The sequence below is a fragment of the Varroa jacobsoni genome, unplaced genomic scaffold (genome assembly GCF_002532875.2).
Source record: "Varroa jacobsoni isolate VJ856 unplaced genomic scaffold, vjacob_1.0 scaffold_1479, whole genome shotgun sequence".
NCBI lineage: Eukaryota > Metazoa > Arthropoda > Arachnida > Mesostigmata > Varroidae > Varroa > Varroa jacobsoni.
In genome coordinates this window covers 54,792-68,381 of record NW_019214381.1, presented here as the reverse complement: position 1 = coordinate 68,381, position 13,590 = coordinate 54,792, and the positions used below count along the sequence as shown (strand labels likewise).

General features: G+C 40.1%; 1 protein-coding gene across 6 annotated transcripts; it reads left to right on the top strand.

Moving 5' to 3' along the window:
* Nucleotides 1–368: 368 nt before the first annotated feature.
* LOC111270503 (1-acyl-sn-glycerol-3-phosphate acyltransferase gamma) lies at nucleotides 369–13,549 on the top strand (the record flags this gene model as incomplete). 6 transcript variants are annotated; one of them, XM_022850760.1, is given in 7 exon segments in its annotated part: nucleotides 3,105–4,006; nucleotides 4,297–4,491; nucleotides 4,638–4,883; nucleotides 11,809–12,119; nucleotides 12,290–12,778; nucleotides 12,866–13,099; nucleotides 13,388–13,549. In XM_022850760.1, coding segments are annotated over 5 exon segments (1,216 nt in total), but the record flags the coding sequence as incomplete, so codon positions are not given.
* Between the last annotated feature and the right edge of the window lie 41 nt (nucleotides 13,550–13,590).

Here is a 13,590-nt window from a genome sequence, read left to right as displayed (position 1 = left end):
GCGTCCTAATCTTCTTTAATTTTACTGAGACAATTACGTAAGTTATAGCGAAGCGGTCGCCACTTGGCACGTTTTTCTTAGTCTAACGAATATGAACAAGCACAGACATAAATACTTGTGTTGATAATTCGATAAGCAATGCTTAGCCTGCGTTTATAATGGATCCTTCGTAACGTTTTTAAAGGAATAAGAAATATCCACTACTGCCAAAAACAAGTGCTCTCCATTGCAATTATTATCGCCCACAATAATTACCTATATCCAATGTAAATAGCTAGATATATGCTAGTCTTTACAGAGACCTAAGAGATCTAAATGCCTACGACGTTAATTTTTTACATTAAATCACATTATATTTTTTATTTCTGAAGGTTGTTTTAAGTTGTCTCTTTGTGAAAATGTCTGTACTCTACAGTATCCAAGCGATATTGAAGGTTCTAAAACGGGCCTTCACAGTGTTTTTGATTATATTAAAACGTATTTTAAAAAGAGGCTAAAATCGCGGTAACCTTGTTAGCGTACATAACGGGCCATGCGCTAAACAAAAGTATGATGTACAATATTGGCGTCTGCCACTTCCGATGGCTGAAGCAAAAAGTCAGTTCTAGGAGTGTTTCTTCAAACTGTTTTTAAGTATGTCATTTCGAAGGAGATATTAACTAACCTTAGCAGCATTAGGGAGCATGTCTTGGTCTCAGGAAATGTGGCATCATCCAGAAACATATTTCACAAATCTATCCTGTACACGTTGAAGCAAAGTTATGTTTTTTCTTATATCGTAGGGCATTCACATAGGGGCACAATATGTCAGTTGGGGTGAAACCAAAGAATCATATGATCTGAAGTTGTTGTGCATATCTTGCCCTGAAAAAAACCCTGAGAATTGAGTTAATGATGTGGGAGACAGTTTTAGTTCCGTATGCGACGCGACATCAGAATCTTACCTGCCTGTTAAACGTAACTCTCAGATGTTTCTAGGCAACTTCTTAGGTAGCCTGCTAACCTAAGTTGCATGCCTTGTTAGGATAGTACATTTCAGGTCTAGTATCTCTGCGCGATGTGCCTCACGCCAAGTAAAAAAAAGTGGTCCGTGGATTTCCGAACTTCCAATGTGTTTGTAATATCGCGAATTATCCTCGTATATAACTCCTAATTGTGGGAGTCGCACACGTAGATATTATACGAAGACCGCATGCAGAACAGGGCCTAGACGTGTATTTTGAAGCACCAGGGATGGCCTGCCGGTTTGGGCAAACACGACCACTGAACTTAGCTTGAGGGATGGTAGCGTAATGCAACAAAACTGTCTCCACGGTTTCATCTAGTGTAGAACGTACGCTACGCAGTCGTAGCCTATTTAATCTGAACTTTGCTCAGATAATTCTTTCTTGGCAGTCGCTATTCGCTACATGTATGCAGAAAGCAGATACGAAAATCTAAAGGACAAAGGTAATTATTATTTCAAATGGGTGTAGTTTTGCACTCATATTTCACCTATGCACCAATAATTGTGTTATGTATATCTCTACTTCAGTAGTAAATAAAAGCTGCAATAGATACGAGTGTTTACTTTTCAAAACCTCGTTTTTATATGCTGCATTCTCACATTTCGGCAGGCGTTTGTGGCTTTCTCGTTTTCGATCAGCAGCACTGAACTAAGATTTAGCGGCATGAAATAGACATTTTCGTGATCCTTTATGCTTACATTGATGTAATAAAACATTATACAAGTTCCCGCTTGCCTTTAATCATAAATGTGCCCCTGGATTGAAACGACAAAAAATAAGGCTTCAAGTCGCAGCTGATGATAGTGCCAATGCGCAAGTAAATCTGATAGCTATAGAATAGGATCTATTTTATAATTTATTATAATAAATATACAAACTGCTAAAAATATATATATTGGGGTTTATGGACACAGAATTTTTAGAATGAAGATACCCCAACAAAGGTTAGGTTATTTTTACTATATGTCAAAAGCTGCACTTGATAACACTTTGTGATATGAATTGACCAGCTGCAAAATAATTAATTTGGATAATCCCTCTCTATCCCTATAATATCCCTCTCTCAAAGATTACGGATTTACCTCGAATTTGGACCGTGTGTTTTACAAAAATGATGTTTAATTAACATGTTTCTAATTTTGTTGCTTCGATATGAGCTTGCCGTTTCTTATTTTAAAAGGTTTTATAATAGCTCAAAATAATAGTTGTATAATAACAGTCCCAGCATTGTGGCCGTTGGCTGCTGAAATGTTACCTAGTTCACAGACGGCGCTGTTACTCCTACGTGGCAGGCTTTTCATAGTTCAAATCGGACCTACTTTTTAATGAATGTATGTGTTGCAACATTAATAATTATCATATCCGTTGCAAATGTTTCCAATAGCCAGATATTATATTGTAACAAACAATTGTCAGTTACTAAGTTGTATCATCGTACATCAAAAGTATGTAGTTTACTGTAATCAATGTTATTTTTGATTCTATTTAAGGTATCTAAAATTTGATAGCATCGCTTTGTGCATCTACCTCTCATCTGACTCGTTCAGGACTAGATGCCATTTACTCCCAAAATCAGCGGTTCACTCATCTAACGCATCATGGGTGTCCCTCGCGTACATAGATACTGGTGGAAGCAACACGTCATTCTCCGAAGGCCCTGCTGTGCCTTTCTTTCACAGCAGTATTGGTCATAGTGGACGATTTGTTTTTATTTGGATATTGTTGTCATCTGAACAGACGAGTACTTGGCAAGACCAACTTGATCACTTGTCCCGTACCATTCCATTCCGGTAACAATTTCTGTCTACGGGTTTTATAACAACCCGCGTAACTGTATCAACTCGGTTAGCTAGTTGTACTTTTGTAACATTGTGACCAGCGTTGCCTCCAAGTCGCACATTTCGAGATGCTCATCTGTGCTCCAGCCACCTAGCCGTTATCCCCACACCCCATCATCGACTCATATAGCCAATTTACTTTTCCGCTACAAATACAACTACTGAAACACCGATAGCTTGGATGAATTGTATTACTACGACGTCATATATTCGGCCGCATACAACAATATTATGCCGTGAGTGCTTGTTTTTTTTCTATTACATTTCAGTAGCTTTCTTTTTTTTCTGTATATCTCATACCTTTACTACAAATTATTCCGTCTCGCTGTTGTTCAACTGCTTGGAAGTGCTCTTTTTCTACAGCGATACTTGGTCCCTACGTTGAATAGACAGACATTTAATGTACATCACCCTCGGTTCGGAAGCCATGTTCTGCCTGGCCCGCAACAAAGATGTCAATAAACCAAAAAAACTTCTGTCTGAAAGTCGTATCACCACACAAACCGACTGCCCCGTTAACTATTCAACGTTGCCGCTATCACAGGCGACGCGGCGTCGACGAGTGCGCTTTGTATTCTTTTCGGTTTTCCATCTTGCCTTATTATGATTATTATTGCTGCCGTCGTTCCACGCAAAATCTGACTGGAGATACCGTTGGCTATTTTCCATTTTCCAGTCTGATTTTTTCCTTTATCATTCAAGCGTGTGACGTTGCCGTTCGAAGTGGAGAGGCGATTTCGGTCGATCTGGCTGGCAACTGGCTGGCGAGATGAAAATATCGTGGCGCCATGTCTTGTTTCGCTAGTCAGGGCCAACTAGGCGTTAGGCGATTGTCTGACTAACACGTCTAGTCACCCGCTTATGATGATATGGCCGGCGATGTTGGTGGTGAGCTGATCGTGCCATTGCAGTCCTAGCATGCACAAGCATTGAACGACGTTCGCAAGTTCTATCAATAGCAGCAGCAGCAGCAGCAGCAGCCACCTCTAGCGGCATCTGTGGGAAGTGCAGTTTTAATCTGTCTGCGGCTGTACAATATAGCAGACAAACAGATACACCAATGAAAACAGGAAATGGCTGTTAGCGTCTCGGCATGCGGCGCTGGAAGCAGTGATAAAATTACTGAGTTGCGTTGAAAGCTACTATCGACCTGATAAAAAGGTATTTTCAGCTGTCTCTCTTGTAATGAACGATAGAGGAAACGCGCTGAGTGAAGAACAACTCGCGTAACTGAGTGAGTGAGAGAGTAAACGAGCGAGAAAGTGAGAATCCGCATGCATTCATGTGGGCCTTCGTTCGTTACGTGTATGGCAATTTGAACCTTCACATTTCCAAAGATATAAAAAAGTTGCGGTGATACAGGTCAAACGAGAGATAGTAGCACAAATCACAAATGTAACAACGGCAGCAACCGCGGTTTAACCAGTAGCTGAATTTGCCGGCGACTTTAGGTTAGTGTGACCTACGTGCTAGGGGTCAACGGAGCCGTCGATTCGATTTTATCATCAGTCGTACAATCGTCAACTGAAAGGTCGCTGCAATCGACGGCAGAATGAAGTGAGCCTCACACGCACTGTACAGGCAATCCGTATAAGTTCCAATTCAGGGTATACCCGAACGCGATATAACTTAATTGGATTAGATTGGTGAGTGAGAAATAATCCTTTACTTTTGAAACGATCGAAAAAAATTGCTAACGGTGAAAAACAACGATATCGTCAGTAAAAAAAGTAGCGATCAAGTGGATTAGTGAAATTTGCCGAATGGTGTTTTCTGCTGCTGGGACTTCTAGAGAACCTCCGCTTTCGACGTCGTCATAATCGATACACGCGGCAGACGATTACAGCGCTAAAAATTCGGTAGCTTGGGCCAAGAGTTTAGCAGAAGTTTTTTTTATGGTATCTGAGGAAGTGGAAGCGACTACTTGGTTATTTGCTGGTGTCAGTGGATTCGCATTATACTGGTGACACCTTTCACAGAGATTCCTGTTCAAGCCGACGCAAGTGATACCAGCAAAAATGAATTTGATGTATGACAGGTTTGTGTGAATGATCAGGGGTCAATTGCTGTACGATGACCACGAATAGTTTTTCAGTGTTAAGCGGCGTTTTATTTTTCGAAGGTATACTAAAGTAAAAGTTTTGCATCGTTCACGAGGCCAACATAGTCGGATTTTTAGATTAAGGTTTTTCGTAACACACGTACTTATCCTACTAATAATGTGTTCGTAGTGGCCTGCAGGCAGTTCGAAAAAGCTCGGTATCATCATCATGCTCATGAGAAATGTGCGTTAGAAATCGGAGGCCGATAATACTCAGCTTACGAATTGCCAACACCATTTCATGTTTCCACGTCTAACTCGTCCCCACGAAGTGGGACTATCACGGAGATCATTTTTTATACGTAAAGTTTTCTCTAGCTGCAAATTCTATTATTTGCAGTCGAAGAAAGCTTGTTTTTTTTTTGGAGGGAAATTAATGTGTATAGGTCCTGTGTAAAAATGTTACCAACAACTTACGCGTATTATTGAAAGAACATTTCGCGATACAATAATCGCGTCTCCAAAGTAGTATTTGCTGACATAATCTAGAATTGACTCAATGAAACCAAGGCACGCTATTAACAATTAGGTAGGACAATTTTCTTCTCAAAACTTCCTACCAAGTCGTTTCATTGGGTCTAATGTAATACAGTAGTAACTATTAGTGCCTGTTAGATAGTCACTTGCCAACGTAACTTAACGTCCCTTGAAAAACGTCTGCCTCAGGGGCCTTTTTTATGGATGCATTTAAATAATTTCTTTGTTATACCTGCTGTAGTCTGTTACGTGTTTTACGTCCCATATAATCTGATAATAAACATGAAGTTCTGGAATTATATTTACACAAAACTTCAGGCTGGTTTCAGGTCGTTACTGTGCCATATCTTAGTGCTATCTATGACGTTTAGTTAGGCAGGTTATTATTACTAAAATAAATGATCATTAGCAGTTCGTAACGAAATTTTCAACAGTACGCTACTAAGGTAACAAAATACCGTTGCTTAAAAAATCTAATGTTTTACCCGATAAGTTGGCCAATATGGCGCAAATATTGCTACTACAATCAGGATAGGTGCTCATAATTGAGGCCGATTGTCTAATACAAATCAGTGGCAATCCTCAGCCTTGGCCTGTTTAAAGAGGGCACGTATCGTTCAGTTAAATGATATTGAATAAAATAAAAAACCCGAAATATTGTTTTCGATCGCGTGTAGATATAACGATACAACGTTAGGGGAGAGGTGCAACTGGATGGGTCTGTGCGAAAAATTTAGAATGACCTTGGCCATTCATTGCGCGACAGTAAATGCGCCGCATCGATTTTCCGGGACAATACGTGTTGTTTCATATTTAAACTCACGCTGAAATTGCGGAGTTTTAGCGAGTTGGTAGAAATTAGTTATCTGAGTTTATCGGGCAGCTTAATTTCTATCATACTTCGATTCGTATACATATTTAATTCCTGCCAAGATCACTGGTGATTTTCCACGGCGCAGTTACTCGACGAATTCAAGATCTGTTATATTAGACAGAGATTGGTATCAGAGGCGTTCTGTGGTGATCGGTCATTTCTACAGAGAGAGCAGTAGGTAAAATGACAATATTCGATAATAATGATGGCATGTAAAAGAGAAAATTATCTAAGCGAGTCGGACGTGACGGGGTATGGCAGTATTTTGTCGTCGAACGGCAAAACTAGATTATTCTTTTGGAATAAATTATTACTAAAACTAGAGTTTTATAACAAGGAAAGGGACGTCTAGTGAACGTTCGAGAACTCCGGTCAGGTGCACTGAATATCTGACGGTATCGGTAGTGAGTTAAATGTCCGTCCCAAGAGGGCACGCTACGATATGGACACATTTGTTTTTTGAAATCGATTTTTAGAGTCCCTTAGATGGTCCCTTAGACTTTGCCTGTCGCGTTGTTGACTTGTTCGAACAATGATGCTTGGCTCAAAGGCGCTACTGTCGATAGCGTCGGCATTTGCAAAGTTGCCTGCTCAAGCTCTAGAGGACAAAAATATTGTAATGATAATCACTGCACAATTATCCCTGTGAAGTTATGTAAGATGCGATCGATGAATGTCGAATGAAGATAGGGGCCTAACTTGTGACACAGCTATTTATGATCCGCAAAGTATTGGTTGGATAATTGGCTGTTAATAGTTGTCATATATCTCAAACTGTTATCTTCGCCAACTTATCACGGCTAATGCTACACGGTGCGATAATAACGAAAGACATTAATAACATTATAATTGCGGTAACAAAGTATTACATATTTTGTGCATAGATGTTTCGTGCACCTTTAACGGCAATCAGATTTTATAGTAAATTAAGAAGCTTGGTGACAAACAGATACAGAGTACACGGGTATTCGATTTCGTAGCAGCCCAGTACACAGCTAGATTTTTAGAATTGAACGAAGGGGGTATTGTAGATAATAGGTATTGCATGGCCCTCAGAACCGCGCCTAAACTATTTTTATTGCGTTGGAAGACGCCAGAAATCGCCGCCAAAAATCCCTCATACAACCTGTATGAAAATTTTTCCTGTGAAGGTCATGAGAGTACTCTACTGTAGCCCCGATATGAATTGTAGTGACGACGAAACTAGGGTGTGAGGCTCCTTTCAACTTTGCACTCTCGGGATAAATATGAAATGTAGATGTACGCTAAAAAAAAAACTTTAGATTGTAGGATGATGCAGCAGAGCTATTCAATTAAGCTGAATGTTAGATAAGGTCAAAAGCCTACCTTTCAATTGGAGAACTTAAGTTTAAAAGCGTTTAGATACCAGCAATTTTAATCATTATTAATAGCTAGGGAACTAGATAGATTGTATTGTGCCACTGGATAATAGGTGATGAAGACTCAGTGCTGCATATGGAATTGATATATGGTTAACTTGGGATTGAAATAAATTCATAATCAACCTGGCAACTGCTTACTATATCGTGACCCATCTGATTCCATGGAACCCATGAGTTGAGGCAATTATAAACGCGCGCTGTAGTGTAAGCGTCCGGTTATCCATTGCTGTATAATAATCATTGTGAACGACTTCACTTACAAATTTTGGGCAACGTTTTTATTATCCGCTACGTGCTTCGGGTCTTTATTTTGTGTAATAGAACTCTTGAAGAAAGAAAGTTAAGTTCTTTGTGTTCTAAGACCCCCGAATAGATATTCGATCTGATCAATCGCGTCCCCTAGCAATAATCGGTGTCGAACTCATCTGTGTGACTTTCTTGTATTGGGAGTAAATTTAATGGCTAATTTATAACTGTAGTTACAGTAGTTTTTTAGGGATTATACGCACGTTGTTACTAGGTGTTGTACGTTCTTCCACAGACTGTTGTTCCTTCAAGCCTGAAGTGCAAGTGACTCATCAAACGAAGGCACATTAATTTCCATAAAAGCGCCATAATGTCACGTTATTAACATACATTATAAGTTTAACATCCGCTACCGCCATCAGGCATTTGGCTCTCAGCACGAAACGGTCTGTCTATGCCTGGCTTCGAACCCAGACCACATCGTGTCCGTCCAGTTAGCAGGCAAATACGTTACGTACTACGCTATCACAGGGACAATACACGTTACTAATTTACACCTTGGGTATCGTGAACCCTTCATCGATGAGATGGGGGGGGGGGGGTGCTGATAGCAAACTGTATGCTACACCCTTGTTATGTGTTGTATTGGATAATGGGTAAAGAAAAAGATTTGATTGCTAAGACCTTCTTACGGTTGATAGATCAGGGCGGTTTTATCTTCCCACTATGCAAACAAAGACAGTGCTATTAACAACTTCAGATACCAATATCCGTATCATATGTAATGTAGTCCGTATAGTAATTCCTGTTAGCATGCTATACGCAAACTTGGGCCACATCCTTTGTATGAGGACGGTAATATGCAGTTTGTGTATTGGGCAACATACAGGGCAGATGAAGATACAAAACTAGCAACGATACTTGTTCGAAATCAACTGGATTCGTCAATGTAATGCTAAATTTAAAGATAAATTGGTCGAGGTCTCATCGGATGTAATTACAATCTAGGGATCACTGAATTACACTAAGAAAATAATGTTTATCTAAAGATGCATAGGATATTTTACGGTACGAGTATTATTAACGCAAGCGTTCACTTAGGAACTGACCAACCTGACCCAGATGCTAGCACTACTAGGACGTGTCTTTCTGAGTTGTTACAAATTACCCATGATGAATTTCATATAAGTTAATATTGAGAGGTAAGGTACTAGTTAGCCAATATTCGAATCTGCCACTTTCTGATTTCCTATATCCTTGGGAGATCCAGCTAATATTTTTGTGAATGTACAAAATGTTGACAATCTCGTCCGTATGTTAAGCGTTCAGTGATAGCACACCGTGTTGCACTACACCATTTTTTTGTTACCATAGTTCTTCATTGAATATCAGTTAAATTATTTAATATAGAAGAGGAATGTCTGTCAACTTTCGGTGTTCACTAGAGACGTTTTTCCAGGGTACGATAATCAAACGCCTTATCGGCTTGTTTTCCATCCCACTATTGTAGATTGTAGCGAATATTAAGTAACGAATTCCTATCAGTTGTTTTGCTTTTCTAGCAGTTGAAATTGATAGTCTCGTTTGCGATTGATGCTTAAGGCGCTCCAGGCAGCCACCATGAAGTACGGACTATAGTAGAACAATGAAAATGCCGGCCACAGACCGAAAAGTATGCCGTACAAGAGTGTCAGTAATAGTACATATCCGTACCATGGGAGCGTGCAGGCAAGGAAATTGGGCAGAGAAGTGCGTGTTTAGGATATAACTTGGTCAAGGTCATATTGCAGTTGATGGTAAGAAGTGGAACAAGTTGGGCATTAGTGTTGTCGGATTGTTATCTAGAATAGCAGCGATCTCAGGCAGTCTCACCCCTCTGTCAATATATTGCCGACATAGATTCGTTGACACGGTTGTTAGGGCCACGAGCAAAAAGTTGGTTCATCTGCTTGGGCGGCCGTTATTGTTGTCGCTTGAATCGTTAGCTTATGTGTGAACCAAGTCCCGTGCATATGCCAGCATCTTGGCAGGGCATTTTGCCATTGGGCGTGCAGTAAAGCCAGAGCAATCTATTGCTCCCTGTGAGCAACTGATACAAGTGGAAGCCTACTACTACACCAAGATCCACAACAGAAATCACCTACTCTGTTATTAAATATTAAAACTGTTGGTGCGTGTCATTTTGTGTCCCGTTTCCCCGCGATATTCTTTTTTGTTTTGCTAGCTTGTTATTGTATGTACTAAGTTATACGAACAGATCGTTACTAAAAATAAGGCTGGTATTTTTTGACTTTGGCTTACTGTGAAAAGGGAGGACAAAAAGAAATTAAAGAACATAACTTTCAACACCAAATAGCAGAGGCCGTTGTAAGTTGTAATTATACAGATTGATTCCTCTTTAATATCGTTGTGCAACGATGACAGAATTGAACTTTTGTCTATATGAGGGGTGTGGTATTTGAGGTGACAGCTTTTGATCTCATTAGCTATAGCGTAATAGTGAAATTGAACGTTGTTATTCTCTGTTAGACCTTTGATGAGCCTTCCAAACTCCTTTTGTACAATGTGCGTTCTGAAAACCTTTTGTCTTGTAAGGTACCTTTTTTTTGATTCCAAAAGGCAGCTTCACAATACTCTTCTGTGATTTATTACTTATGGAAAATATTGTATCTTTCTCATTTGATTAATACTGGGAAGGACTCACAATAGTTATCGGACGTGAATTTCATTACGATCTGTGAATTTTTGGCAAGTCCTTGCATCTTATGGGCGGAAATTAAATCTAGCAGTTGTTTTGAATAAACAGATTTTTTTGAATAGATAAACTTTTGTGGTTGATAATCTTTGATAAAGATTATATAATAAATAAAGTTCATAAATGAATACAGATCAGGTGCTAGAGGACCAGCTATTAAAGCAGAAAGGCCCTGTGTAAAAAAGCATTTATAAGTTAATGGTGAAGTGAGTTTCGGAAGAAGTGTGCTGTACCGTGACCTTTCTGTAGTACGCTATTTTGATGCCCCGCGTTGTAAATTCAATGTCTATTTACCGTTATATAGGAATTAGCCGTAGGCGGTTCATATGTTGGACCAGCTTTGGTTTAACATAGTGAACTACTCTAAGGGATGACGACATATTCTAAAAAGGAGTAATCTTCGGCTGTCTCTGAAAGCGCAGCTAGTGGATAGTGATCAGAGTAGGGCTCCTACTTCATACTAAGAGCGTACGCGTCCTCCTACATATTCCTAGATCCGTTAACTGGAAGAGGTCTCTAATGTGGGTCGAATGTGCGTGTGTTATAAACCGAAGCCGAGCTTTTCTTTGTTTTTCCTTTCTCTCCGGCTTTCGAGCTACTATCTGTTAGCCTACCTGAAGTCAGAGGGATACATGAAATTGTTTTCACGACAGTGTTCTTGTGGACAAGGGGAAACTAGTTCCGTAGTGTTTGCCGTGAACATTTCGAACATTTTACCATTAATCGTTTGTAAAGGAATAGATATTATGTTACGTTCGGTTACATAGACGGTTACAGATCGGTTACATAGACCTAAGTTTGTTCCAGCTTTTCATGCACAATGTAATTCCACTAACACTACTCAATACGCTCTGCACAAGTTGGTGGTACCGTTTCACCAACTAAGTTGTAAACACTAATTTAATAATTTATTTAAAATTATATACCTGTTTAACACAGGCGTTATGTGGGTTGTTAGACCTCACGGACGCTAGCTCTAAACACCTAGTTACTCCACAAATTCCGGGTGTCTATCAGTATAGCTAGCTAAAGTATCTACCTCGTTTTGTCTATGTATAATGCCTGTGTTACTATAAGAAAGTTCAAATACTGTTCATTTGCTTACAGTTCGCTAAGCAAACTGGCGGTGGGTCTACCTTCAGATGGTATTGTTTTAGACAACAGAACATCGACGGGACTCTCGCAACGTGATTTCAGCCAGTCCAGTTGTATAAAGGGTGACACGGCTCAAAAAAAGAGCATCATCATGTCGTTTCTCAAAGAAAGCACTTTGATGCACATGATTCTGGTAGGAACTTACCTCACACTTGGGCTATTTATCAATGTGGTACAGGCTGTCGCATACTGTTTTATTCGGCCAGTGAACGCGCGTTTCTACAGGAATCTTAACGGATACCTCACCTATGCACACTGGAACCGTAAGTATAAGTCTTCAGTTTCCGGAATAGAAGTAATAGCTGTAATCCCTTTACGGATCATCTATGTGCTTTGAAATCAACAATAGCGTACTTGATTACGCGCTTAAGTAGGTACATTGGCCTTAGTGTGTCCGAACGAAATCATTAAACCTTTGTGTTGCTGTCTATAGCTGTCACAACGTTGGGGTTCTGGTGGAGCGGGTCGCAGTGTCGTGTATGGTGTCAAGACGAGGAGACGGCGCGTTCGTTTGGCAAGAACCACGCCCTCTTGCTGATGAATCACACGTATGAGGTTGACTTTCTTTACTGCTGGATGCTGTTCGATATGCTAGACGTACTGGGATCAAGCAAAGCCGTAGTGAAGAAGATGCTCGCGTACGTACCGATCATCGGCTGGAACTGTGTTTTTGGTGACCAGATCTTTCTCGAACGCAACTGGGAGAAGGATCGTGAGACACTGTTGAGCAAACTCGATACTTTACTGAAGTATGAGGATACTATGATTCTGACGATGTTTTCAGAAGGCACGAGATTTACGGAAGCGAAACATCAAATGTCGCTTAAGTTTGCAAAGGAACATGAACTTCCAATTCTGAAACATCATCTTTTGCCGCGGCCTAAGGGATTCGTTCTCTGCGCTCAGCATTTCCATAATAAATGTAAGCATTGTAGCATTGAAACAAAATAAACCGTGCAATCGGGTGATTGGCTACAACAACGACTAATCACGTGGTGATATTTTACAGTGGACTATCTGTATGATGTGGAAATCGCCATGCCGAAAAATCAAAACAATCCAGCTAGCATCAGCACAATTCTTCGAGGAAAGCCAATTATAGCAGATATGTACGTAAGAAGATTTGCCTTCAAGGATCTGCCCACCGACGACGAGAAGCTTAAGGCCTTTCTGTACAGACTGTACCAGGAGAAAGACGATATTATGGAGTACTACCTGACACATAATTATACCTTTCCTAAAGGTCAGTGGATCGAATCTGTGAACTGGTCTTGGTTTTGTTAAGCGAACAGTGTTAGACGAAATAAAAGGTAGAATCTTAACGAAAACTAGATGAACCTGGGTAATTGTTTTTCAATATTAGAGGTATGTGTTTTAGAAAAGTGTGTTGTTAGTAAGCTTTCTTCCAATTGCCAGACTTACTGCTGACATTTAATATCCGAACCCTATTTTAGCTATACCGTGCTTACATTTATAGGTGTTACTGTAAATCGTTCCAATATCATTATCGCTTTAATGGTACACTTTGCAGGTTGTGTACGAATGTCTATTAGTCGACCGCCGCACCGAGCGACAATCTATCTGACGCTGTTGGGGGGTTTCGCGGGTAGTTTTCTCTATTGGGCAGTGAATGCCTTTTATCTTGCACCCTCATTCCCGCAAATGGTCACCGTATCTTCTATCGTCGCCATCTGTAGGTCTAGTATATTAGATTCAATTTGATCTACTACTGTT